This window comes from Rhinoderma darwinii, chromosome 1, assembly GCF_050947455.1.
Source record: "Rhinoderma darwinii isolate aRhiDar2 chromosome 1, aRhiDar2.hap1, whole genome shotgun sequence".
NCBI lineage: Eukaryota > Metazoa > Chordata > Amphibia > Anura > Rhinodermatidae > Rhinoderma > Rhinoderma darwinii.
The window spans coordinates 242,559,107-242,586,841 of NC_134687.1; the positions used below are offsets into that span (position 1 = coordinate 242,559,107).

Here is a 27,735-nt window from a genome sequence, read left to right on the forward strand (position 1 = left end):
TGTGGAATTACTGGAATACATCCTGACACATAACTTCTTTGTCTTTAAGGATGTGTTCTATGTACAAAAACAGGGTACGGCCATGGGGGCGGCGTGTGCGCCGTCATACGCAAACCTGTTTCTCGGGTACTGGGAGAGGCAGGTTTTCCATGATGGCGGCGCCCACGCCGACGACCATGTGCTGTCCTGGATGAGATACATTGATGATGTTCTATTTGTTTGGCAGGGGACAGAGACGCAGCTTATACACTTCATGCAATGCCTTAATGTCAATGACATGAACATTAAGTTGACCTATGTATATGATCAACACAGGGTCGACTTTTTGGACATTAGCATTGAGGTTGACTCTACAGGCTGTGTTCAGACCGATGTCTTTAGGAAAAAGACGTCGGTTAATTCCTTGCTCCATGCTTCCTCTGCCCACAGCCGGTCGACGATTGGTGCCGTCCCTACTGGCTAATTCCTGAGAATGCGACGTATTTGCTCATCAGAAGCAAACTTTGAGAAACAAGCTACTGATTTAAAAGAAAGATTTTTGGACAGGGGGTATAGCCATAGAAGTATCAAGAAGGGCTATAGACGGGCGCAATCTACGAGCCGGAACTCAATTTTACATTCCTTGGGAAAAAAGAAAAGTGATGATATCAAAATTCGATACATCACTACATACAATAACCAGTGGCATACGATGAGATCTGTGTTGGAGAAACACTGGCCAATTCTTCACTTAGAACCCGCGTTGGCAGGCAATCTCTCCAACAAACCACTTATGACGGCTCGACGAAGTATGAACTTGAAGGATATGCTGGTAAGAAGTCACTATGTACCAAGACAGTGCAACCCATTTACATCAAGTACCCCTAGACATGGTTGTTATCCTTGTGGTGATTGCCTGTCCTGTAAGAATCTGGTCCGTACAACTAAATTTGTATCAATGATTGACAACAGGGAGTTTGATATTAGACACTACATCTCTTGTAGTACAATGAATGTTATTTACTACGCTACCTGTGCCTGTCAAAAAGTATACGTAGGTCTAACGTCAAGGCAATTACGTGTCAGAATACGTGAACACGTGCGTGACATAGTGGCTGCAAGAGATGTGGATGATCTCACACTCCTTAAGACCATCCCTAAGCACTTCAAAATACACCATGCCTGTGATCCCAAATCATTTAAGGCATGGGGTATTGATAGAGTTCTCCCTGGGATTAGAGGCGGAGACGTTAAGAAACTGCTAGCCCAGAGGGAATGTAAGTGGATAGTCACTTTAGGTACTATGGCCCCTGTTGGTCTGAATGAGACACTAAGTTTTGTGTCATTTCTATGAACTTCCTGCCTATATGTATTTTTAATTTGTTTTAACTGTATGTCTATTAATATGTGTTTTTGTTCTATTTAGTCATTTCCTCTGTTGCTGATCACGTATGCCTTAGACCATCTGCGAGCGCGCCTTCTGAGATTCTGAGGGATTGGATTTGGGCATAGGAGACTCTTCAATATCTTATATTTTATATTTGATCAATTTATATGGTGTTGGTATGTTAGTAATGTATATCCATTCTTTGACAATATATTTTTGTTATGTGACATTTCCTGTACTGCATTGTGTACGAACCATTTTTTTAAAGTAGAGATTTACTGTTTTTATTTATCACTTTTTGCAATTCACTGTATACGAATTTATTTCATTATAACTGTGATATTTCACTATTTGCTGCTATAAATAAATTTTTGTTAGCAAGCATCTTACTTTTGTTTAGTTTTGACACTCATGATTATATGTTTTCTTCTGTAATTATCACATATATTAATAATCACTTAAAAAATATATATTTTTATAAATATATCTGTTTAGCTCATTTATTATGAGTTTTTCTTCACATGCTAGTTTATAATTTGTAAAGTTTAATTTTTATGTTTATTATTATTTTTAGTATTATTCTTATCATGATTACTTTCTCTACAGGAATGTTTTTAGTTACCCTAGTACTGATCACATTATCGTAATATGGATTGATCTGACTATGGTATCTGTTTCGCTTATATCTGAATGATCTGTTTATATGATAGATTTTTTCCGATATTTGAGCTAGTGTGATAGTCTTACTGAATTTGGCCGTGAATAAGATATATGGCACTGATATTGGTCCGATTATTATATATTTCTTAGTGCTATATTGAGTCCCCTATCTCTACCATCATGTTTTTCATCCGTGTGTGTCAGTTCTGTCATCGTCGGGACTTACCTGGATTGTTCATTGTACGCGTCTGCGCTTGCGCGGTTTCCGGAGCCGCGCATGCGTGGTCGTGTCTTGACGGCCCGGAGTTTAAGTATCGCGATGCCTTTCCTTTGGACGCGCACGGCTGAAATCATTCCCCTATTGGCTGATGAGCTCAGCTGACCCTGTGACGTATTGCATAAGAGGCGAAATTCAAATGATTAGGAACATACCCCTTGAAAAAGCCATCCACGCGAAACGCGCGTTGGGGTTTCTCCACCTTTGGGAGTCACCACATCCTTGGAACGATATGGGTCAGTACTAGCGGTGTTTCTTTTTGCAATGACTACTGATTGATACATTCACTCTTCTGAGCTTGCGATAGGTTTAGCTGCAAAACATTTACGTCTACTTAGACAGCTGGTCTGGTTGCACGGAGACGTTCTTTGCTTAACTATTAAGCTCTTTATCCTTTTCATGCCTGTTACTAAGATTAAACGCTCTTGCTGATATATACCGACATTGTATATGGTTGTAGCTAACCCTCGCTTCCTCTGTATCTATTTTCTAGCAAACCGCTTAGAACTACTGTTATAAACTGTTGTTTGTACTGTTTTACCTCCATGACCCACGTCCCTCTCCCATACCATTTGGAGATATACAGTCCATTTTGATTTGTAGTCTATTTTTAATCGTGTTATTTGTATTGTCCAATAAATATATTTTTCTATGCCATTGGCAAATTTACATTTATTGATAGTTTTTGACTCTGTTTCTTTCTCTTGTGTTCTATTTGATATTTGGAGTTTCTATCATTACTGGGGAGTTGAATAAATTTAACCGCACTTGCTGGCGACTTAGCCCATAGACTGTATAGTCCCATGAGATATATGTTGACCCCTTAATAAATGCCTTGAGGGGTTTAATTTCCAAAATGGGGTACTTCTCAGGGGTTTATTTTTATTATTTCACATCTGAGCCTCTGCAATTGTGAACCAATACTTTCTAAATCGACAAATTAGGCCTCAATTTTACATGGTACTCTTTCACTCCTGAGCCCTGTCAAATGTCCAGGCAAAAGATTAGGGTCACATGTAGGGTGTTTCTAAAACCGGGAAACACAGCATAATAATTAGAGAGTTGTCTAGTTATGGTGGCACAAGCTGGGCACCACATATTGGCATATCTATGGATAAAAAAAATCACCCCTAGATGAATTCCTCAAGGGGTGTAGTGTCCTAAATGGAGTCACTTTTTGGTGTTTTCATTGTTTTGTCCCCTCCCGGGTGATTTGCAAATGTGACATGGCCTCCGCAAACCATTCCTGCTAAATGTGATCTCCAAAAGCGAAATAGCGCTCTTTCCCTTCTAAGCCCTGCCGTGTTTCCAAAGAGCCGTTTATGACCAAATGTGGGGTATTGTTTTACTCGGGAGAAATTGTGTTACAAATTTTGTGGTGCTTTTTCTCCTTCAGTCCTTGTAGAAATGAGAAAAAATTAACTAAACCTACATTTTATTTGAAAAAATGTAGATTTTTATTTTCACGGCCTAATTCCAATAATTTCTGCAAAAAATCTGTGGGGTCAAAATTCTCACTATACCCCTAGATAATTTCCTCAATGGGTGTGGTTTCAAAACTGGGGTCACTTGTGGGGGGTTTCCACTGTTTTGTCCCCTCAGGGTCTTTGCGAATGTGACATGGCCTCCGCAAACCATTCCTGCTAAATTTAAGCTCCAAAAGCCAAATGGCGCTCTTTCCCTTCTGAGCCCTGCCGTGCGTCCAAACAGCCGTTATGACCACAATTGGGTTATTGTTTTACTCGGGAGAAATTGCTTTACATATTTTTCAGTGCTTTTTCTTCTTTAGTCCTTGTGGAAATGAGAAAAAAATCGCTAAACCTACATTTTCTTTGGAAAACATGTAGATGTTAATTTTCACGGCCTACTTCCAATAATTTCTGTAAAAAACCTGTGCGGTCAAAATGCTCACTATACAACTAGATCATTTTCTTGAGGTGTGTAGATTCCCAAATGGGGTCACTTTTGTGGTATTTCCACTGTTTTGGCACCGCAAGAGCCCTTCAAACCTGACATGGTGCCTAAAATATATTCTAATAAAAATAAGGCCCCAAAATCCACTAGGTGATCCTTTGCTTCTGAGGCCGGCGCTTCAGTCTATAAGCACACTAGGACCACATGTCGGATATTTACTAAAACTGCAGAACCTGGGCAATAAATATTGAGTTGCATTTCTCTGGTAAAACTTTCTGCGTTACAAAAAAATTGGACTAAAAATTAATTTCTGCAAAAAAATATGAAATTTGTAAATTTCACCTCTACTTTGCATTAATTCCTGTGAAATGTCTAAATGGTTAAGAAACTTTCAAAATGCTGTTTTGAAAACTTTGAGGGATGAAGTTTTTAAAATGGGCTGACTTATTGGGGGTTTCTAATATATAAGGCCCTCAAAGCCACTTCACAATTGAACTGGCCCCTGAAAATATAGCCTTTTGAAATTTTCTTGAAAATGTGAGAAATTGCTGCTAAGGTTCAAAGCCCTGTAACGTCCTAGAAAAATAAAAGGATGTTCAAAAAACTATGCCAATCTAAAGAAGACATATGGGGGATGTTAATTAGCTACAATTTTGTGTGGTATAACTGCCTGTCTTACAAGCAGATACATTTACATTTAGAAAAATGCAAATTTTTGCAATTTTTCCACTACATTTTGGTGTTTTTCACAATTAAATACTGAACGTATGGAGCAAATTTTGCCAGTAACATAAAGTCCAATGTGTCACGAGAAAACAATCTCAGAATCGCTTTGATACGTAAATGCATTCCAAAGTTATTACCACATAAAGTGAAACATGTCAGATTTGAAAAATGAGGCTCTGTCAGGAAGGTCAAAAGTGGCCAAAGAGGGAAGGGGTTAAAGGTTTGATGTTGTATGCTGCTTAGACAAAAATATACAGCTCCATCAGTATTATGCAAGTCTGTTTATTCTGCAGCTCTCCCAGAGTAAGGCCTCATGCACACGACCGTATTTTTTCCCACCCGTATATACTGGCGTAAATACGGGTCCGGTGTCACACGTATTCGACCCGTTTTGCACCAGTATTTACGAACCCGTGCCCGTAAATATGGGTCCGGTGTCACCCGTATTTACGGGCACGTTTTTGGCGGCAAAATAGCACTGCACTAATCGGCAGCCCCTTCTCTCTATCAGTGCAGGATAGAGAGAAGGGACAGCCCTTTCTGTAATAAAAGTTAAAGAAATTCATACTTACCCGGCCGTTGTCTTGGTGACGCGTCCCTCTCTTCACATCCAGCCAGACATCCCTGGATGACGCGGCAGTCCATGTGACCGCTGCAGCCTGTGATTGACCTGTGATTGGCTGCAGCGGTCACATGGCCTGAAACGTCATCCAGGACGTCGGGCCGGATGTCGAGAGGGACGCGTCACCAAGGCAACGGGCGGGAGACCGGACTGGAGGAAGCAGGAAGTTTTCGGTAAATATGAACGTCTTTTATTTTTATTTTTTACAGGTTTATACTGATCGGTAGTCACTGTCCAGGGTGCTGAAAGAGTTACTGCCGATCAGTTAACTCTTTCAGCTCCCTGGACAGTGACTATTTACTGTTGTCGCTTAGCAACGCTGCCGTAATGACGGGTGCACACATGTAGCCACCCGTCATTACGAGAGCTCCATAGACTTCTATGGACTGTCCGTGCCGTTATTACGGCCTGAAATAGGACATGTTCTATCTTTTTCAACGGCACGGGCACCTTCCCGTGAGAAAACGGGAAGGCACCCGTCGCCAATAGAAGTCTATGAGCCCGTTATTACGGGTCGTAATTACGACCCGTAATAACGGGAGTTTTTACGGTCGTGTGCATGAGGCCTTACTGCCACTATAAAAGCACATCACTTCCTGCTACATCGCCATCTACAGTCCTAGACTGGTAAAACAGCACAGTTGACTAATTTGATGAATATTAAACTAAGTGTAGAAATGCGCAAAGAATGAAAAAAAAAAACTGGGAGCAGTACAGACAGGCCTTAATACCTGTAGTGAATGTTATTTTTGGAGTCCTTTCTGTTTTTTACTTGGCCTCTGTTCCAAGGATTAGAAGTGTCACGCCCCATCACCTGGCCTTCTACATACAGAAAGTTCAGTTTGATAGGTCACGTAACTATACACATAATCACATCAGGCCACTCATTTGTCCTTACCGTAGTATGTTAAAGAATTTTACTGAAACACGTATGAATATGATTGTCTAGTTACAGTAGATATTCACTTTGTCGTTTACTTGTTTAGGAGTTATTTACTTTATTTAGGACATACCTATTATACAGCTCATCATCTTCTCCTCCCCATCCCCAGAAACGATTAGAAAATCCATTTATTTTTAGGAACTGCTCTTTTGTAAAAGCCACTACACCACCAAATATAGTTTCATAAGGTAACCTGAAAAAAAAAATCTATTAGTTACATATTGTCAAATGTGTGTAATATGCTAATCTTTCTGTTATCATTTGGGGAATGATTAAAAGAAATAAAGAGCAGCATAGCTGTAGGGGGTGATAAGGTAGCAGTCACACCCAGTCCGCGGTTTTCTGAAACATCCATGCCAGATAGGTAAATCTGTGGCATGTGAACAAAGCCTTAGGGCACGGCCAGACGTGGCAGAGTTTTTCCGCTGCAAATGTTGGTGCAGATTTGGGGCATTTACGCAATGAATCTGCACCAACATTTGCATATTTGACAGGTAATTCAGACGTTGCAGAAAACACATCGGACTTGCCACATATTTCAGTTTTTGCATTGCAAAGGCTGAAATCCACAGTGAAATTCCGCTTCTTCTCCGCAACAGACAGTGCATGCCGCGGAGGGAAAATTCTGCACCGCAGCCTATGGTCCGCAGCGGAGTTTTCCGCAACGTCTGAACTACCTTCCCTAAAAATGTATTGAAACAAATATAAAAAATGGCCGCTGGAGAAATCCACTGTGGACTGTCCGCAGCGGAATTCCACAGCAATTCCGCCACGTCTGGCCGTGCCCTTATGCTTCTGTCTTTGAGATTCAGTCCTTGTTATGACTAAAAATAAATAAGAATTGATGGCAAGTGCTTTGTTGACTGCAAGGGAAACACTTTTATTAACCATTTGAAGAACAGGCCTATTTTGGCCTTTAGGACCAAGCATTAGTTTTCTCTTTTTCATCATTGCATTCCAAAAGAAATAACTTTTTTATTTTTTCATCAATGTAGCTATATGAGGGCTTGTTTATTGTGGGATGTGTTGTATTTAAGAATGGGAAAACTTTGAGGCACATATAGTTTAGATTAACTTTTATTAACTTTTTTGCGAAGGGAACGGCAAGAAAAACAGCAATTCTATTTTTAATTTTTTTTTTTAAATTTTACATTTACGCCATTCACCAAGCTGTGAAAATAACATGTTACATTTATTTGGTTGCATTACGACAATACCAAATATGGATAGTTGATTTTTTTTTTTATGTTTTACTACTTTTCACAATAAAAATACTTTTAAAAGAAATTAAATTGTTTTTGTGTCACCAGATTCCAAGAGCCATAACTTTTTTCATCAATGTACTCGTAAGTGTTTTTTTTTTGCGAGAGATGTAGTTTTTATTAGTACAATTTTTGGGCACATGGGACGTATTAATTAACTTTTATTATTATTTTTCTGGGGTGGGATAGAAAAGAAAGCTATTTCACATTTTTTTTTATTGCTTTTTTTTTCATGGTGTCTACCATGGGTTTTAAATAATATGTTAACTTATTGTTCAAGTTGTTATGATTGCGGCAATACTACATATATATGCATTTTTTGTACAATTTGACAACATAAAAATATTTGTTTATGGAAAAAAATAATTTTTTTACTGTGCTTTTTTTTAAAAATAAATTTTAATATAGTTCATAAAAATTGTTTTAGTCATACTAGGGGACTTCAGAAAGTGATATAATGCTTTGGTATACTTAGTAAGCAACCTTTCGTAGACGGCCCTCTCTCTTTGTCATACCACTAAAATAGCATTTAATAGGTTAAACGGCCAGGATTGGCGTTATCTCCGATGTACGGCATCTTGCGTCCTGTGTTAAGGGGTTAAAGGGAATGTGTCGCGAATTAAACTTTTTTTTTTGTAAGTTACTTATTTCTATTATATTTTTACGTTTTTTGCTGTATTTTTCTTCCACATGGTGGAAAGTATTAAAAATTAAATAATAATTTGACATGTTTTCCTATGTTGGCCACCAGAGGGAGCACTTCCCAGAATTACAGCAAGGCGAATAAGGGAAAGCAAGCTGACTCACAGCTGCTGTAAATGTGGGAGGAAATCCCACTCCGCCTCCTACAAGTTTGGAAAAAGTGTCTTCAAATTGCTAAGCAGTGTCCATCTGCCATTTTGGGTGTGATTCTGCAGCTGGCAGAAGCTATAGGACACACCAAAAGTCTAAGGCTATGTTCACACGCTTAGGGTATGTTCACACGTAGTCAACAAAAACGTCTGAAAATCCAGAGCTGTTTTCAAGGGAAAACAGACCCTGCTTTTCAGACGTTTTTTTTACCAACTCGCATTTTTCGCGGCGTTTTTCGCGCCGTTTTCGCGGCGTTTTTTACGTCCGTTTTTGGAGCTGTTTTCATTGGAGTCTATGAGAAAACAGCTCCAAAAACGTCCAAAGAAGTGTCCTGCACTTCTTTTGACGAGGCTGTATTTTTACGCGTCGTCGTTTGACAGCTGTCAAACGACGATGCGTAAATAACAGGTCGTCTGCACAGTACGTCGGCAAACCCATTCAAATGAATGGGCAGATGTTTGCCGACGTATTGGAGCCGTATTTTCAGACGTAAAACGAGGCATAATACGCCTCGTATACGTCTGAAATTTGGCCGTGTGAACATACCCTAACTAAACAAAGGGAAAACAGCTCCTGATTTTCAGCCATTTTTTAATCAAACTCACGTTTTTGGCGTCGATTTTTATGGCCGTTTTTGGAGCCGTGTTTTACAGCCACTTCATTGGAGTCAATGAAAAACGTTTTTGGAAAACAGCCGCGTAAAAAACGCCCCGTCGGAACAGAACGCCGTATTTCCCATTGAAACCAGAGGGCAGATGTTTGTAGGTGTTCTGCTTCCGATTTTTCAGCCGTTTTTCAGGACAGCTGAAAACCTTGCGTGTGAACATACCCTTAGAATGATGAAAGTGAAGTGAATGACTTTTGAGTTGACAGGTTCACACGGCGTGTATTTGACACGTTTTTTTGGGGCATTTTACGTGCCAAAAACCACATAAAAAAACGCTTGCTTACGCTTTTTATTTACATAATTGGTAAAGTGCGCTGCTAGTACATACAATGCGATTTTTACACACGCGTTTTAAAAGAACTGTTGGGTCAATGGGAAAGCGAGCATTTTTTACGCAGGAATTTTTAAAAAACATGTTGCGTAAAAAGGAACAGTGGGTGGGGTTGTGTGTGGCGTAGTTGCATATTTAGGGGGAATTGTGTGTGTCTGTGTGTATGGGGGTGTGCTTGCCGCTGATTCTTCAAAACAGCTGATAAGCGGCTATGAAGGATCAGCGGCGCCCGTCCATACGCCACATGTGCTACACAGACACACACACACACACACACACACACACACACACACACAGCTCTGCTACACAGACACACACACACACACACACTCAGCTCTGCTACATAGACACACACACACACACACACTCAGCTCTGCTACACAGCTTTTTCGGGTGTATTCGAGCACCGGAAATTATGCTGGGATGGGTGCTGGAAGCAGAAGGCTCCTACCACTTCTCCTATTCACTAGGCCATCAGTATAAAAACAACCTGGACATTTAATGAACAGACCATTGTATCTCATCTTCTTAGACTCTCTTGTAACAGGATCAGAGCCACAGGATTGGAGAATGGCTGATGTTGTACCATAATTTAATATTTGAAGGTATTTTAAGGGATGCATTGCAAAATAATATAGCAGTAAATATTCTAATAATTGATAACCAACATGAATTTATGAAAATCAGGTCATGCCTAAGCAAAATGCTTGGTTTCTATATAAGGAAGTATGGGCAAATTTGTATTTTGGTCACGCGGCTGATGTGATATATTTGGATTTTGCAAAAGCATTTAATAATAATAATAATAATAATAATAATAATAATAATCTGTATTTATATAGCGGCAACATATTCCGCAGCACTATACAATTTAAGGGTATGTTCACACGTAGTCAACAAAAACGTCTGAAAATCCAGAGCTGTTTTCAAGGGAAAACAGACCCTGCTTTTCAGACGTTTTTTTACCAACTCGCATTTTTCGCGGCGTTTTCACGCCGTTTTCGCGGCGTTTTTTACGTCCGTTTTTGGAGCTGTTTTCATTGGAGTCTATGAGAAAACAGCTCTAAAAACGTCCAAAGAAGTGTCCTGCACTTCTTTTGCCGAGGCTGTATTTTTACGCGTCGTCGTTTGACAGCTGTCAAACGACGACGCGTAAATAACAGGTCGTCTGCACAGTACGTCGGCAAACCCATTCAAATGAATGGGCAGATGTTTGCCGACGTATTGGAGCCGTATTTTCAGACGTAAAACGAGGCAAAATACGCCTCGTATACGTCTGAAATTTGGCCGTGTGAACATACCCTAAAGGGAACATGTACAGACAATAACAGACATTACATAGTGAGAAAACGAACTAACAATTCAAACAAGCGGAGTGAGGACCCTGCTCGCAAGAGTTTACAATGTATAAGAAAATAAGGAAGACACAAAATCTAAACTGTTCCTCAAAAACAGCATGTATTGAAGCTACAGATGCAGGGACGGAGGGGAACATGTATGTACGAGTGGAAGTCATAAATTATCCGCTCTCTGGTTTCATTAAAACTTCTGTTGGCCGCACTGTCTTTTCAGCGCTTCCGTACGAGGTCACTGTCTCCCCAGTCACTGCTGTGCAGTTTTGAAAGTGTTAAATCTGTTTAGTTGTGACTGCGGTGCGAGAAACAATGGCTGCCCCACATGTGATTTGCACGAAAGAAGAGCAGCGTGCAGTGATTCGTTTTTTTGTGGTCTAATGGTGTGTCTGGTGCTGATATTTATCGAAGACTTTGTGCATAGTATGGAGAAAATGTTTTGTCACGAGGAAGTGTGTATGAATGGATAGATGAATCCAGGTGTCACATAGGGTTCGTGGACCCACTGGGTCGTACCACCGTGGTGGTATGGCAGCTGGCCAAGAGGGCGCAGGTCAGAGTCTATAGTTTATATAAGGTACCTGTGGCAGCTCGGACAGTAGCAAGGCAGGCTTGGCAGGAACTAGGCAGCAGGTAGACGTCAGGCGTGGAGAAACAGGACAGGCGTGGTATACAGTACAGCACGGCTACAGCTAAGCACGGCATTAGATCAGGATACAGGTTACAGGATACAGGAACAGGGAACACTGGGAGCAGGAAACACTAGGGGACCATTTGAAAGACAGCCTTGAAATACAACAACAAAGCTCAGGCGTGGGAGGATGAGGCTGGGACCTTCTTATGGCCCAGGGTGCTCTGGAGCAATTAGCTCAATCACCAACATGCGTGCGCTCTGGCTTCTTAAGTCTGGACTGAGCTTGTGAGCGCACCCTGGCGGTCACTGTGGAGCGGGACGGCTGTATGTGAAGATATCTCTTGAGAGAGGGCGTCGACTGGATGGAAGGAGGTCGTGGTTAGCAAACAGGGACGTTACAACAGGAAATGTCATGCTAATTTTGAATTTATTAGAAAAGAGGATGTGCAGGTGGTAGGGTTACAGGAGACACATATAACTAGGGACTCGGTGTCCTTGATACATAGGGCCTGGATAGGCCACAGTTTTCATTCTTATCACACCACTTACTCCAGGGGGGTGAGTCTTCTCATACATAGGGCGGTACCATCTATTTGTCATTCTTCATTTATAGATGGAGAGTAGAGATGAGCGAACCGGGACAACCGAACCCGGTTTCGGTCCGAACATCGGGAAGAGCTTGGTTCGCAGCAAATCCGAACTTCACCGGGTTCGGCCGAACCCGTTTTGACCGAACCCGGCTGCATTTTGGCGCCTGCCACATGTTAGATGTAAAATGGAGGATTTCACAATATCACCTGATATCAGGCTACCCCATAATGCCTTGCAAACGGCTGACCCAGCCAATCGGGAGGCCGCAAAGGGGCGGGCTCAAGCCTGCAATGAAAGTCTATGCACGGAGCTCAGCGGCCATTTTAGAGACAGGAGCTGTAGGAATAGCATCTCTGTGCAGTAAGGGAAAGCTTTAGGAATCTAAAAGGCAGGAATCCAGCATTCGAAGGGGATCATCCACTACTCACTACTCAGCCAGTGTGTGAATACGCTTTTATAAGGGGCTCATCCCCGTTGCATCCAACTTGCAATACAGGCAGGCTTTGTAGTACTACAACGCCCAGTATTCCCTGAGTCAGTGCACAGTAGCTGATAGAAATTCTCATTCATTGCCATTTGCCAAGCCAGTGTGTGAATACGCTTTTAGAAGGGGCTCATCACCGTTGCATCCAACTTGCAATACAGGCAGCTGAGGCAGCATTTGTAGTACTACAATGCCCAGGGCCAGCATTCCCTGAGTCAGTGCACAGTGGCTGATAGAAATTCTCATTCATTGCCATTTGCCAAGCCAGTGTGTGAATACGCTTTTAGAAGGGGCTCATCCCCGTTGCATCCAACTTGCAATACAGGCAGCTGAGGCATCCTTTGTAATACTACAACGCCCAGGGCCAGCATTCCCTGAGTCAGTGCACAGTGGCTGATAGAAATTCTCATTCATTGCCATTTGCCAAGCCAGTGTGTGAATACACTTTTAGAAGGGGCTCATCCCCGTTGCATCCAACTTGCAATACAGGCAGCTGAGGCAGCCTTTGTAGTACTACAACGCCCAGCATTCCCTGAGTCAGTGCACAGTGGCTGATAGAAATTCTCATTCATTGCCATTTGCCAAGCCAGTGTGTGAATACACTTTTAGAAGGGGCTCATCCCCGTTGCATCCAACTTGCAATACAGGCAGCTGAGGCAGCCCTTGTAGTACTACAATGCCCAGCATTCCCTGAGTCAGTGCACAGTGGCTGATAGAAATTCTCATTCATTGCCATTTTCCAAGCCAGTGTGTGAATACGCTTTTAGAAGGGGCTCATCCCCGTTGCATCCAACTTGCAATACAGGCAGCTGAGGCAGCCTTTGTAGTACTACAACGCCCAGGGCCAGCATTCCCTGAGTCAGTGCAGAGTGGCTGATAGAAATTCTCATTCATTGCCATTTGCCAAGCCAGTGTGTGAATACGCTTTTAGAAGGGGCTCATCCCCGTTGCATCCAACTTGCAATACAGGCAGCTGAGGCAGCCTTTGTAGTACTACAACGCACAGCATTCCCTGAGTCAGTGCACAGTGGCTGATAGAAATTCTCATTCATTGTCATTTGCCAAGCCAGTGTGTGAATACGCTTTTAGAAGGGGCTCATCCCCGTTGCATCCAACTTGCAATACAGGCAGCTGAGGCAGCCTTTGTAGTACTAAACGCCCAGGGCCAGCATTCCCTGAGTGAGTGCACAGTGGCTGATAGAAATTCTCATTCATTGCCATTTGCCAAGCCAGTGTGTGAATACGCTTTTAGAAGGCGCTCATCCCCGTTGCATCCAAGTTGCAATACAGGCAGCTGAGGCAGCCCTTGTAGTACTACAACGCCCAGCATTCCCTGAGTCAGTGCACAGTGGCTGATAGAAATTCTCATTCATTGCCATTTGCCAAGCCAGTGTGTGAATACGCTTTTAGAAGGGGCTCATCCCCGTTGCATCCAACTTGCAATACAGGCAGCTGAGGCAGCCTTTGTAGTACTAAACGCCCAGGGCCAGCATTCCCTGAATCAGTGCAGAGTGGCTGATAGAAATACTCATTCATTGCCATTTGCCAAGCCAGTGTGTGAATACGCTTTTAGAAGGCGCTCATCCCCGTTGCATCCAAGTTGCAATACAGGCAGCTGAGGCAGCCCTTGTAGTACTACAACGCCCAGCATTCCCTGAGTCAGTGCACAGTGGCTGATAGAAATTCTCATTCATTGCCATTTGCCAAGCCAGTGTGTGAATACGCTTTTAGAAGGGGCTCATCCCCGTTGCATCCAACTTGCAATACAGGCAGCTGAGGCAGCCTTTGTAGTACTAAACGCCCAGGGCCAGCATTCCCTGAGTGAGTGCACAGTGGCTGATAGAAATTCTCATTCATTGCCATTTGCCAAGCCAGTGTGTGAATACGCTTTTAGAAGGCGCTCATCCCCGTTGCATCCAAGTTGCAATACAGGCAGCTGAGGCAGCCCTTGTAGTACTACAACGCCCAGCATTCCCTGAGTCAGTGCACAGTGGCTGATAGAAATTCTCATTCATTGCCATTTGCCAAGCCAGTGTGTGAATACGCTTTTAGAAGGGGCTCATCCCCGTTGCATCCAACTTGCAATACAGGCAGCTGAGGCAGCCTTTGTAGTACTACAACGCCCAGGGCCAGCATTCCCTGAGTCAGTGCAGAGTGGCTGATAGAAATTCTCATTCATTGCCATTTGCCAAGCCAGTGTGTGAATACGCTTTTAGAAGGGGCTCATCCCCGTTGCATCCAACTTGCAATACAGGCAGCTAAGGCAGCCTTGGTAGTACTGCAACGCCCAGCATTCCCTGAGTCAGTGCACAGTGGCTGATAGAAATTCTCATTCATTGCCATTTGCCAAGCCAGTGTGTGAATACGCTTTTAGAAGGGGCTCATCCCCGTTGCATCCAACTTGCAATACAGGCAGCTGAGGCAGCCTTTGTAGTACTAAACGCCCAGGGCTAGCATTCCCTAAATCAGTGCACAGTGGCTGATAGAAATTCTCATTCATTGCCATTTGCCAAGCCAATGTGTGAATACGCTTTTAGAAGGGGCTCATCCCCGTTGCATCCAACTTGCAATACAGGCAGCTGAGGCAGCCTTTGTAGTACTACAACGCCCAGCATTCCCTGAGTCAGTGCACAGTGGCTGATAGAAATTCTCATTCATTGCCATTTGCCAAGCCAGTGTGTGAATACGCTTTTAGAAGGTGCTCATCCCCGTTGCATCCAACTTGCAATACAGGCAGCTGAGGCAGCCTTTGTAGTACTACAACGTCCAGCATTGCCTGAGTCAGTGCACAGTGGCTGATAGAAATTCTCATTCATTGCCATTTGCCAAGCCAGTGTGTGAATACGCTTTTAGAAGGGGCTCATCCCCGTTGCATCCAACTTGCAATACAGGCAGCTGAGGCAGCCTTTGTAGTACTACAACGCCCAGGGCCAGCAATCCCTGAGTCAGTGCACAGTGGCTGATAGAAATTCTCATTCATTGCCATTTGCCAAGCCAGTGTGTGAATACGCTTTTAGAAGGGGCTCATCCCCGTTGCATCCAATTTGCAATACAGGTAGCTGAGGCAGCCTTTGTAGTACTAAACGCCCAAGCCAGCAATCCCTGAGTCAGTGCACAGTGGCTGATAGAAATTCTCATTCATTGCCATTTGCCAAGCCAGTGTGTGAATACGCTTTTAGAAGGGGCTCATCCCCATTGCATCCAACTTGCAATACAGGCAGCTGAGGCAGCCTTTGTAGTACTACAACGCCCAGCATTCCCTGAGTCAGTGCACAGTGGCTGATAGAAATTCTCATTCATTGCCATTTGCCAAGCCAGTGTGTGAATACGCTTTTAGAAGGGGCTCATCCCCGTTGCATCCAACTTGCAATACAGGCAGCTGAGGCAGCCTTTGTAGTACTACAACGCCCAGGGCCAGCATTCCCTGAGTCAGTGCACAGTGGCTGATAGAAATTCTCATTCATTGCCATTTGCCAAGCCAGTGTGTGAATACGCTTTTAGAAGGGGCTCATCCCCGTTGCATCCAATTTGCAATACAGGCAGCTGAGGCAGCCTTTGTAGTACTAAACGCCCAGGGCCAGCATTCCCTGAGTCAGTGCACAGTGGCTGATAGAAATTCTCATTCATTGCCATTTGCCAAGCCAGTGTGTGAATACGCTTTTAGAAGGGGCTCATCCCTGTTGCATCCAACTTGCAATACAGGCAGCTGAGGCAGCCTTTGTAGTACTAAACGCCCAGGGCCAGCATTCCCTGAGTCAGTGCACAGTGGCTGATAGAAATTCTCATTAATTGCCATTTGCCAAGCCAGTGTGTGAATACGCTTTTAGAAGGGGCTCATCCCCGTTGCATCCAACTTGCAATACAGGCAGCTGAGGCAGCCTTTGTAGTACTACAACGCCCTGGGCCAGCATTCCCTGAGTCAGTGCACAGTGGCTGATAGAAATTCTCATTCATTGCCATTTGCCAAGCCAGTGTGTGAATACGCTTTTAGAAGGGGCTCATCCCCGTTGCATCCAACTTGCAATACAGGCAGCTGAGGCAGCATTTGTAGTACTACAACGCCCAGCATTCCCTGAGTCAGTGCACAGTGGCTGATAGAAATTCTCATTCATTGCCATTTGCCAAGCCAGTGTGTGAATACGCTTTTAGAAGGGGCTCATCCCCGTTGCATCCAATTTGCAATACAGGCAGCTGAGGCAGCCTTTGTAGTACTAAACGCCCAGGGCCAGCATTCCCTGAGTCAGTGCACAGTGGCTGATAGAAATTCTCATTCATTGCCATTTGCCAAGCCAGTGTGTGAATACGCTTTTAGAAGGGGCTCATCCCCGTTGCATCCAACTTGCAATACAGGCAGCTGAGGCAGCCTTTGTAGTACTACAACGCCCAGCATTCCCTGAGTCAGTGCACAGTGGCTGATAGAAATTCTCATTCATTGCCATTTGCCAAGCCAGTGTGTGAATACACTTTTAGAAGGGGCTCATCCCAGTTGCATCCAACTTGCAATACAGGCAGCCGAGGCAGCCTTTGTAGTACTAAACGCCCAGGGCCAGCATTCCCTGAGTCAGTGCACAGTGGCTGATAGAAATTCTCATTAATTGCCATTTGCCAAGCCAGTGTGTGAATACGCTTTTAGAAGGAGCTCATCCCAGTTGCATCCAACTTGCAATACAGGCAGCCGAGGCAGCCTTTGTAGTACTAAACGCCCAGGGCCAGCATTCCCTGAGTCAGTGCACAGTGGCTGATAGAAATTCTCATTCATTGCCATTTGCCAAGCCAGTGTGTGAATACGCTTTTAGAAGGGGCTCATCCCCGTTGCATCCAACTTGCAATACAGGCAGCTGAGGCAGCCTTTGTAGTACTAAACGCCCAGGGCTAGCATTCCCTAAATCAGTGCACAGTGGCTGATAGAAATTCTCATTCATTGCCATTTGCCAAGCCAGTGTGTGAATACGCTTTTAGAAGGGGCTCATCCCCGTTGCATCCAACTTGCAATACAGGCAGCTGAGGCAGCCTTTGTAGTACTACAACGCCCAGCATTCCCTGAGTCAGTGCACAGTGGCTGATAGAAATTCTCATTCATTGCCATTTGCCAAGCCAGTGTGTGAATACACTTTTAGAAGGGGCTCATCCCAGTTGCATCCAACTTGCAATACAGGCAGCCGAGGCAGCCTTTGTAGTACTAAACGCCCAGGGCCAGCATTCCCTGAGTCAGTGCACAGTGGCTGATAGAAATTCTCATTAATTGCCATTTGCCAAGCCAGTGTGTGAATACGCTTTTAGAAGGGGCTCATCCCCGTTGCATCCAACTTGCAATACAGGCAGCTGAAGCAGCCTTTGTAGTACTACAACGCCCTGGGCCAGCATTCCCTGAGTCAGTGCACAGTGGCTGATAGAAATTATCATTCATTGCCATTTGCCAAGCCAGTGTGTGAATACGCTTTTAGAAGGGGCTCATCCCCGTTGCATCCAACTTGCAATACAGGCAGCTGAGGCAGCCTTTGTAGTACTACAACGCCCAGGGCCAGCATTCCCTGAGTCAGTGCACAGTGGCTGATAGAAATTCTCATTCATTGCCATTTGCCAAGCCAGTGTGTGAATACGCTTTTAGAAGGGGCTCATCCCTGTTGCATCCAATTTGCAATACAGGCAGCTGAGGCAGCCTTTGTAGTACTAAACGCCCAGGGCCAGCATTCCCTGAGTCAGTGCACAGTGGCTGATAGAAATTCTCATTCATTGCCATTTGCCAAGCCAGTGTGTGAATACGCTTTTAGAAGGGGCTCATCCCTGTTGCATCCAACTTGCAATACAGGCAGCTGAGGCAGCCTTTGTAGTACTAAACGCCCAGGGCCAGCATTCCCTGAGTCAGTGCACAGTGGCTGATAGAAATTCTCATTCATTGCCATTTGCCAAGCCAGTGTGTGAATACGCTTTTAGAAGGGGCTCATCCCCGTTGCATCCAACTTGCAATACAGGCAGCTGAGGCAGCCTTTGTAGTACTACAACGCCCAGCATTCCCTGAGTCAGTGCACAGTGGCTGATAGAAATTCTCATTAATTGCCATTTGCCAAGCCAGTGTGTGAATACGCTTTTAGAAGGGGCTCATCCCAGTTGCATCCAACTTGCAATACAGGCAGCCGAGGCAGCCTTTGTAGTACTAAACGCCCAGGGCCAGCATTCCCTGAGTCAGTGCACAGTGGCTGATAGAAATTATCATTAATTGCCATTTGCCAAGCCAGTGTGTGAATACGCTTTTAGAAGGGGCTCATCCCCGTTGCATCCAACTTGCAATACAGGCAGCTGAAGCAGCCTTTGTAGTACTACAACGCCCTGGGCCAGAATTCCCTGAGTCAGTGCACAGTGGCTGATAGAAATTCTCATTCATTGCCATTTGCCAAGCCAGTGTGTGAATACGCTTTTAGAAGGGGCTCATCCCCGTTGCATCCAACTTGCAATACAGGCAGCTGAGGCAGCCTTTGTAGTACTACAACGCCCAGGGCCAGCATTCCCTGAGTCAGTGCACAGTGGCTGATAGAAATTCTCATTCATTGCCATTTGCCAAGTCAGTGTGTGAATACGCTTTTAGAAGGGGCTCATCCCTGTTGCATCCAATTTGCAATACAGGCAGCTGAGGCAGCCTTTGTAGTACTAAACGCCCAGGGCCAGCATTCCCTGAGTCAGTGCACAGTGGCTGATAGAAATTCTCATTCATTGCCATTTGCCAAGCCAGTGTGTGAATACGCTTTTAGAAGGGGCTCATCCCTGTTGCATCCAACTTGCAATACAGGCAGCTGAGGCAGCCTTTGTAGTACTAAACGCCCATGGCCAGCATTCCCTGAGTCAGTGCACAGTGGCTGATAGAAATTCTCATTAATTGCCATTTGCCAAGCCAGTGTGTGAATACGCTTTTAGAAGGGGCTCATCCCCGTTGCATCCAACTTGCAATACAGGCAGCTGAGGCAGCCTTTGTAGTACTACAACGCCCAGCATTCCCTGAGTCAGTGCACAGTGGCTGATAGAAATTCTCATTCATTGCCATTTGCCAAGCCAGTGTGTGAATACGCTTTTAGAAGGGGCTCATCCCCGTTGCATCCAACTTGCAATACAGGCAGCTGATGCAGCCTTTGTAGTACTAAACGCCCAGGGCCAGCATTCCCTGAGTCAGTGCACAGTGGCTGATAGAAATTCTCATTCATTGCCATTTGCCAAGCCAGTGTGTGAATACGCTTTTAGAAGGAGCTCATCCCAGTTGCATCCAACTTGCAATACAGGCAGCCGAGGCAGCCTTTGTAGTACTAAACGCCCAGGGCCAGCATTCCCTGAGTCAGTGCACAGTGGCTGATAGAAATTCTCATTCATTGCCATTTGCAAAGCCAGTGTGTGAATACGCTTTTAGAAGGGGCTCATCCCCGTTGCATCCAACTTGCAATACAGGCAGCTGAGGCAGCCTTTGTAGTACTAAACGCCCAGGGCTAGCATTCCCTAAATCAGTGCACAGTGGCTGATAGAAATTCTCATTCATTGCCATTTGCCAAGCCAGTGTGTGAATACGCTTTTAGAAGGGGCTCATCCCCGTTGCATCCAACTTGCAATACAGGCAGCTGAGGCAGCCTTTGTAGTACTACAATGCCCAGCATTCCCTGAGTCAGTGCACAGTGGCTGATAGAAATTCTCATTCATTGCCATTTGCCAAGCCAGTGTGTGAATACGCTTTTAGAAGGGGCTCATCCCCGTTGCATCCAACTTGCAATACAGGCAGCTGAGGCAGCCTTTGTAGTACTAAACGCCCAGGTCCAGCATTCCCTGAGTCCGTGCACAGTGGCTGATAGAAATTCTCATTCATTGCCATTTGCAAAGCCAGTGTGTGAATACGCTTTTAGAAGGGGCTCATCCCCGTTGCATCCAATTTGCAATACAGGCAGCCGAGGCAGCCTTTGTAGTACTAAACGCCCAGGGCCAGCATTCCCTGAGTCAGTGCACAGTGGCTGATAGAAATTCTCATTAATTGCCATTTGCCAAGCCAGTGTGTGAATACGCTTTTAGAAGGGGCTCATCCCAGTTGCATCCAACTTGCAATACAGGCAGCCGAGGCAGCCTTTGTAGTACTAAACGCCCAGGGCCAGCATTCCCTGAGTCAGTGCACAGTGGCTGATAAAAATTCTCATTCATTGCCATTTGCCAAGCCAGTGTGTGAATACGCTTTTAGAAGGGGCTCATCCCCGTTGCATCCAACTTGCAATACAGGCAGCTGAGGCAGCCTTTGTAGTACTACAACGCCCAGCATTCCCTGAGTCAGTGCACAGTGGCTGATAGAGATTCTCATTGATTGCCATTTGCCAAGCCAGTGTGTGAATACGCTTTTAGAAGGGGCTCATCCCCGTTGCATCCAACTTGCAATACAGGCAGCTGAGGCAGCCTTTGTAGTACTAAACGCCCAGGGCCAGCATTCCCTGAGTCAGTGCACAGTGGCTGATAGAAATTCTCATTCATTGCCATTTGCCAAGCCAGTGTGTGAATACGCTTTTAGAAGGGGCTCATCACCGTTGCATCCAACTTGCAATACAGGCAGCTGAGGCAGCCTTTGTAGTACTACAACGCCCAGCATTCCCTGAGTCAGTGCACAGTGGCTGATAGAAATTCTCATTCATTGCAATTTGCCAAGCCAGTGTGTGAATACGCTTTTAGAAGGGGCTCATCCCCGTTGCATCCAACTTGCAATACAGGCAGCTGAGGCAGCCTTTGTAGTACTAAACGCCCAGGGCCAGCATTCGCTGAGTCAGTGCACAGTGGCTGATAGAAATTCTCATTCATTGCCATTTGCCAAGCCAGTGTGTGAATACGTTTTTAGAAGGGGCTCATCCCAGTTGCATCCAACTTGCAATACAGGCAGCCGAGGCAGCCTTTGTAGTACTAAACGCCCAGGGCCAGCATTCCCTGAGTCAGTGCACAGTGGCTGATAGAAATTCTCATTCATTGCCATTTGCCAAGCCAGTGTGTGAATACGCTTTTAGAAGGGGCTCATCCCAGTTGCATCCAACTTGCAATACAGGCAGCCGAGGCAGCCTTTGTAGTACTAAACGCCCAGGGCCAGCATTCCCTGAGTCAGTGCACAGTGGCTGATAGAAATTCTCATTCATTGCCATTTGCCAAGCCAGTGTGTGAATACGCTTTTAGAAGGGGCTCATCCCCGTTGCATCCAACTTGCAATACAGGCAGCTGAGGCAGCCTTTGTAGTACTACAACGCCCAGCATTCCCTGAGTCAGTGCACAGTGGCTGATAGAAATTCTCATTCATTGCCATTTGCCAAGCCAGTGTGTGAATACGCTTTTAGAAGGGGCTCATCCCCGTTGCATCCAACTTGCAATACAGGCAGCTGAGGCAGCCTTTGTAGTACTACAACGCCCAGGGCCAGCATTCCCTGAGTCAGTGCACAGTGGCTGATAGAAATTCTCATTCATTGCCATTTGCCAAGCCAGTGTGTGAATACGCTTTTAGAAGGGGCTCATCCCCGTTGCATCCAATTTGCAATACAGGCAGCTGAGGCAGCCTTTGTAGTACTACAACGCCCAGGGCCAGCATTCCCAGAGTCAGTGCACAGTGGCTGATAGAAATTCTCATTCATTGCCATTTGCCAAGCCAGTGTGTGAATACGCTTTTAGAAGGGGCTCATCCCCGTTGCATCCAACTTGCAATACAGGCAGCTGAGGCAGCCTTTGTAGTACTAAACGCCCAGGGCCAGCATTCCCTGAGTCAGTGCACAGTGGCTGATAGAAATTCTCATTCATTGCCATTTGCCAAGCCAGTGTGTGAATACGCTTTTAGAAGGGGCTCATCCCAGTTGCATCCAACTTGCAATACAGGCAGCCGAGGCAGCCTTTGTAGTACTAAACGCCCAGGGCCAGCATTCCCTGAGTCAGTGCACCGTGGCTGATAGAAATTCTCATTCATTGCCATTTGCCAAGCCAGTGTGTGAATACGCTTTTAGAAGGGGCTCATCCCCGTTGCATCCAACTTGCAATACAGGCAGCTGAGGCAGCCTTTGTAGTACTACAACGCCCAGCATTCCCTGAGTCAGTGCACAGTGGCTGATAGAAATTCTCATTGATTGCCATTTGCCAAGCCAGTGTGTGAATACGCTTTTAGAAGGGGCTCATCCCCGTTGCATCCAACTTGCAATACAGGCAGCTGAGGCAGCCTTTGTAGTACTAAACGCCCAGGGCCAGCATTCCCTGAGTCAGTGCACAGTGGCTGATAGAAATTCTCATTCATTGCCATTTGCCAAGCCAGTGTGTGAATACGCTTTTAGAAGGGGCTCATCACCGTTGCATCCAACTTGCAATACAGGCAGCTGAGGCAGCCTTTGTAGTACTACAACGCCCAGCATTCCCTGAGTCAGTGCACAGTGGCTGATAGAAATTCTCATTCATTGCAATTTGCCAAGCCAGTGTGTGAATACGCTTTTAGAAGGGGCTCATCCCCGTTGCATCCAACTTGCAATACAGGCAGCTGAGGCAGCCTTTGTAGTACTAAACGCCCAGGGCCAGCATTCGCTGAGTCAGTGCACAGTGGCTGATAGAAATTCTCATTCATTGCCATTTGCCAAGCCAGTGTGTGAATACGCTTTTAGAAGGGGCTCATCCCAGTTGCATCCAACTTGCAATACAGGCAGCCGAGGCAGCCTTTGTAGTACTAAACGCCCAGGGCCAGCATTCCCTGAGTCAGTGCACAGTGGCTGATAGAAATTCTCATTCATTGCCATTTGCCAAGCCAGTGTGTGAATACGCTTTTAGAAGGGGCTCATCCCAGTTGCATCCAACTTGCAATACAGGCAGCCGAGGCAGCCTTTGTAGTACTAAACGCCCAGGGCCAGCATTCCCTGAGTCAGTGCACAGTGGCTGATAGAAATTCTCATTCATTGCCATTTGCCAAGCCAGTGTGTGAATACGCTTTTAGAAGGGGCTCATCCCCGTTGCATCCAACTTGCAATACAGGCAGCTGAGGCAGCCTTTGTAGTACTACAACGCCCAGCATTCCCTGAGTCAGTGCACAGTGGCTGATAGAAATTCTCATTCATTGCAATTTGCCAAGCCAGTGTGTGAATACGCTTTTAGAAGGGGCTCATCCCCGTTGCATCCAACTTGCAATACAGGCAGCTGAGGCAGCCTTTGTAGTACTAAACGCCCAGGGCCAGCATTCGCTGAGTCAGTGCACAGTGGCTGATAGAAATTCTCATTCATTGCCATTTGCCAAGCCAGTGTGTGAATACACTTTTAGAAGGGGCTCATCCCAGTTGCATCCAACTTGCAATACAGGCAGCCGAGGCAGCCTTTGTAGTACTAAACGCCCAGGGCCAGCATTCCCTGAGTCAGTGCACAGTGGCTGATAGAAATTCTCATTAATTGCCATTTGCCAAGCCAGTGTGTGAATACGCTTTTAGAAGGGGCTCATCCCCGTTGCATCCAACTTGCAATACAGGCAGCTGAAGCAGCCTTTGTAGTACTACAACGCCCTGGGCCAGAATTCCCTGAGTCAGTGCACAGTGGCTGATAGAAATTCTCATTCATTGCCATTTGCCAAGCCAGTGTGTGAATACGCTTTTAGAAGGGGCTCATCCCCGTTGCATCCAACTTGCAATACAGGCAGCTGAGGCAGCCTTTGTAGTACTACAACGCCCAGGGCCAGCATTCCCTGAGTCAGTGCACAGTGGCTGATAGAAATTCTCATTCATTGCCATTTGCCAAGCCAGTGTGTGAATACGCTTTTAGAAGGGGCTCATCCCTGTTGCATCCAATTTGCAATACAGGCAGCTGAGGCAGCCTTTGTAGTACTAAACGCCCAGGGCCAGCATTCCCTGAGTCAGTGCACAGTGGCTGATAGAAATTCTCATTCATTGCCATTTGCCAAGCCAGTGTGTGAATACGCTTTTAGAAGGGGCTCATCCCTGTTGCATCCAACTTGCAATACAGGCAGCTGAGGCAGCCTTTGTAGTACTAAACGCCCATGGCCAGCATTCCCTGAGTCAGTGCACAGTGGCTGATAGAAATTCTCATTAATTGCCATTTGCCAAGCCAGTGTGTGAATACGCTTTTAGAAGGGGCTCATCCCCGTTGCATCTAACTTGCAATACAGGCAGCTGAGGCAGCCTTTGTAGTACTACAACGCCCAGCATTCCCTGAGTCAGTGCACAGTGGCTGATAGAAATTCTCATTCATTGCCATTTGCCAAGCCAGTGTGTGAATACGCTTTTAGAAGGGGCTCATCCCCGTTGCATCCAACTTGCAATACAGGCAGCTGATGCAGCCTTTGTAGTACTAAACGCCCAGGGCCAGCATTCCCTGAGTCAGTGCACAGTGGCTGATAGAAATTCTCATTCATTGCCATTTGCCAAGCCAGTGTGTGAATACGCTTTTAGAAGGAGCTCATCCCAGTTGCATCCAACTTGCAATACAGGCAGCCGAGGCAGCCTTTGTAGTACTAAACGCCCAGGGCCAGCATTCCCTGAGTCAGTGCACAGTGGCTGATAGAAATTCTCATTCATTGCCATTTGCAAAGCCAGTGTGTGAATACGCTTTTAGAAGGGGCTCATCCCCGTTGCATCCAACTTGCAATACAGGCAGCTGAGGCAGCCTTTGTAGTACTAAACGCCCAGGGCTAGCATTCCCTAAATCAGTGCACAGTGGCTGATAGAAATTCTCATTCATTGCCATTTGCCAAGCCAGTGTGTGAATACGCTTTTAGAAGGGGCTCATCCCCGTTGCATCCAACTTGCAATACAGGCAGCTGAGGCAGCCTTTGTAGTACTACAATGCCCAGCATTCCCTGAGTCAGTGCACAGTGGCTGATAGAAATTCTCATTCATTGCCATTTGCCAAGCCAGTGTGTGAATACGCTTTTAGAAGGGGCTCATCCCCGTTGCATCCAACTTGCAATACAGGCAGCTGAGGCAGCCTTTGTAGTACTAAACGCCCAGGTCCAGCATTCCCTGAGTCAGTGCACAGTGGCTGATAGAAATTCTCATTCATTGCCATTTGCAAAGCCAGTGTGTGAATACGCTTTTAGAAGGGGCTCATCCCCGTTGCATCCAATTTGCAATACAGGCAGCCGAGGCAGCCTTTGTAGTACTAAACGCCCAGGGCCAGCATTCCCTGAGTCAGTGCACAGTGGCTGATAGAAATTCTCATTAATTGCCATTTGCCAAGCCAGTGTGTGAATACGCTTTTAGAAGGGGCTCATCCCAGTTGCATCCAACTTGCAATACAGGCAGCCGAGGCAGCCTTTGTAGTACTAAACGCCCAGGGCCAGCATTCCCTGAGTCAGTGCACAGTGGCTGATAGAAATTCTCATTCATTGCCATTTGCCAAGCCAGTGTGTGAATACGCTTTTAGAAGGGGCTCATCCCCGTTGCATCCAACTTGCAATACAGGCAGCTGAGGCAGCCTTTGTAGTACTACAACGCCCAGCATTCCCTGAGTCAGTGCACAGTGGCTGATAGAGATTCTCATTGATTGCCATTTGCCAAGCCAGTGTGTGAATACGCTTTTAGAAGGGGCTCATCCCCGTTGCATCCAACTTGCAATACAGGCAGCTGAGGCAGCCTTTGTAGTACTAAACGCCCAGGGCCAGCATTCCCTGAGTCAGTGCACAGTGGCTGATAGAAATTCTCATTCATTGCCATTTGCCAAGCCAGTGTGTGAATACGCTTTTAGAAGGGGCTCATCCCCGTTGCATCCAACTTGCAATACAGGCAGCTGAGGCAGCCTTTGTAGTACTACAACGCCCAGCATTCCCTGAGTCAGTGCACAGTGGCTGATAGAAATTCTCATTCATTGCCATTTGCCAAGCCAGTGTGTGAATACGCTTTTAGAAGGGGCTCATCCCCGTTGCATCCAACTTGCAATACAGGCAGCTGAGGCAGCCTTTGTAGTACTACAACGCCCAGGGCCAGCATTCCCTGAGTCAGTGCACAGTGGCTGATAGAAATTCTCATTCATTGCCATTTGCCAAGCCAGTGTGTGAATACGCTTTTAGAAGGGGCTCATCCCCGTTGCATCCAATTTGCAATACAGGCAGCTGAGGCAGCCTTTGTAGTACTAAACGCCCAGGGCCAGCATTCCCAGAGTCAGTGCACAGTGGCTAATAGAAATTCTCATTCATTGCCATTTGCCAAGCCAGTGTGTGAATACGCTTTTAGAAGGGGCTCATCCCCGTTGCATCCAACTTGCAATACAGGCAGCTGAGGCAGCCTTTGTAGTACTAAACGCCCAGGGCCAGCATTCGCTGAGTCAGTGCACAGTGGCTGATAGAAATTCTCATTCATTGCCATTTGCCAAGCCAGTGTGTGAATACGCTTTTAGAAGGGGCTCATCCCAGTTGCATCCAACTTGCAATACAGGCAGCCGAGGCAGCCTTTGTAGTACTAAACGCCCAGGGCCAGCATTCCCTGAGTCAGTGCACAGTGGCTGATAGAAATTCTCATCAATTGCCATTTGCCAAGCCAGTGTGTGAATACGCTTTTAGAAGGGGCTCATCCCAGTTGCATCCAACTTGCAATACAGGCAGCCGAGGCAGCCTTTGTAGTACTAAACGCCCAGGGCCAGCATTCCCTGAGTCAGTGCACAGTGGCTGATAGAAATTCTCATTCATTGCCATTTGCCAAGCCAGTGTGTGAATACGCTTTTAGAAGGGGCTCATCCCCGTTGCATCCAACTTGCAATACAGGCAGCTGAGGCAGCCTTTGTAGTACTACAACGCCCAGCATTCCCTGAGTCAGTGCACAGTGGCTGATAGAAATTCTCATTCATTGCCATTTGCCAAGCCAGTGTGTGAATACGCTTTTAGAAGGGGCTCATCCCCGTTGCATCCAACTTGCAATACAGGCAGCTGAGGCAGCCTTTGTAGTACTACAACGCCCAGCATTCCCTGAGTCAGTGCACAGTGGCTGATAGAAATTCTCATTGATTGCCATTTGCCAAGCCAGTGTGTGAATACGCTTTTAGAAGGGGCTCATCCCCGTTGCATCCAACTTGCAATACAGGCAGCTGAGGCAGCCTTTGTAG

General features: G+C 45.6%; 1 protein-coding gene across 1 annotated transcript in view; it reads right to left on the reverse strand.

Moving 5' to 3' along the window:
* Window positions 1–27,735, reverse strand: part of LOC142741878 (beta-1,4-galactosyltransferase 1-like) — a 235,100-nt gene that overhangs the window by 64,684 nt on the left and 142,681 nt on the right. The window contains exon 4 of the mRNA XM_075851225.1: window positions 6,579–6,701. Within this exon, the coding sequence (XP_075707340.1) occupies window positions 6,579–6,701 (123 nt within the window). The remainder of the gene's footprint in view (window positions 1–6,578; window positions 6,702–27,735) is intronic.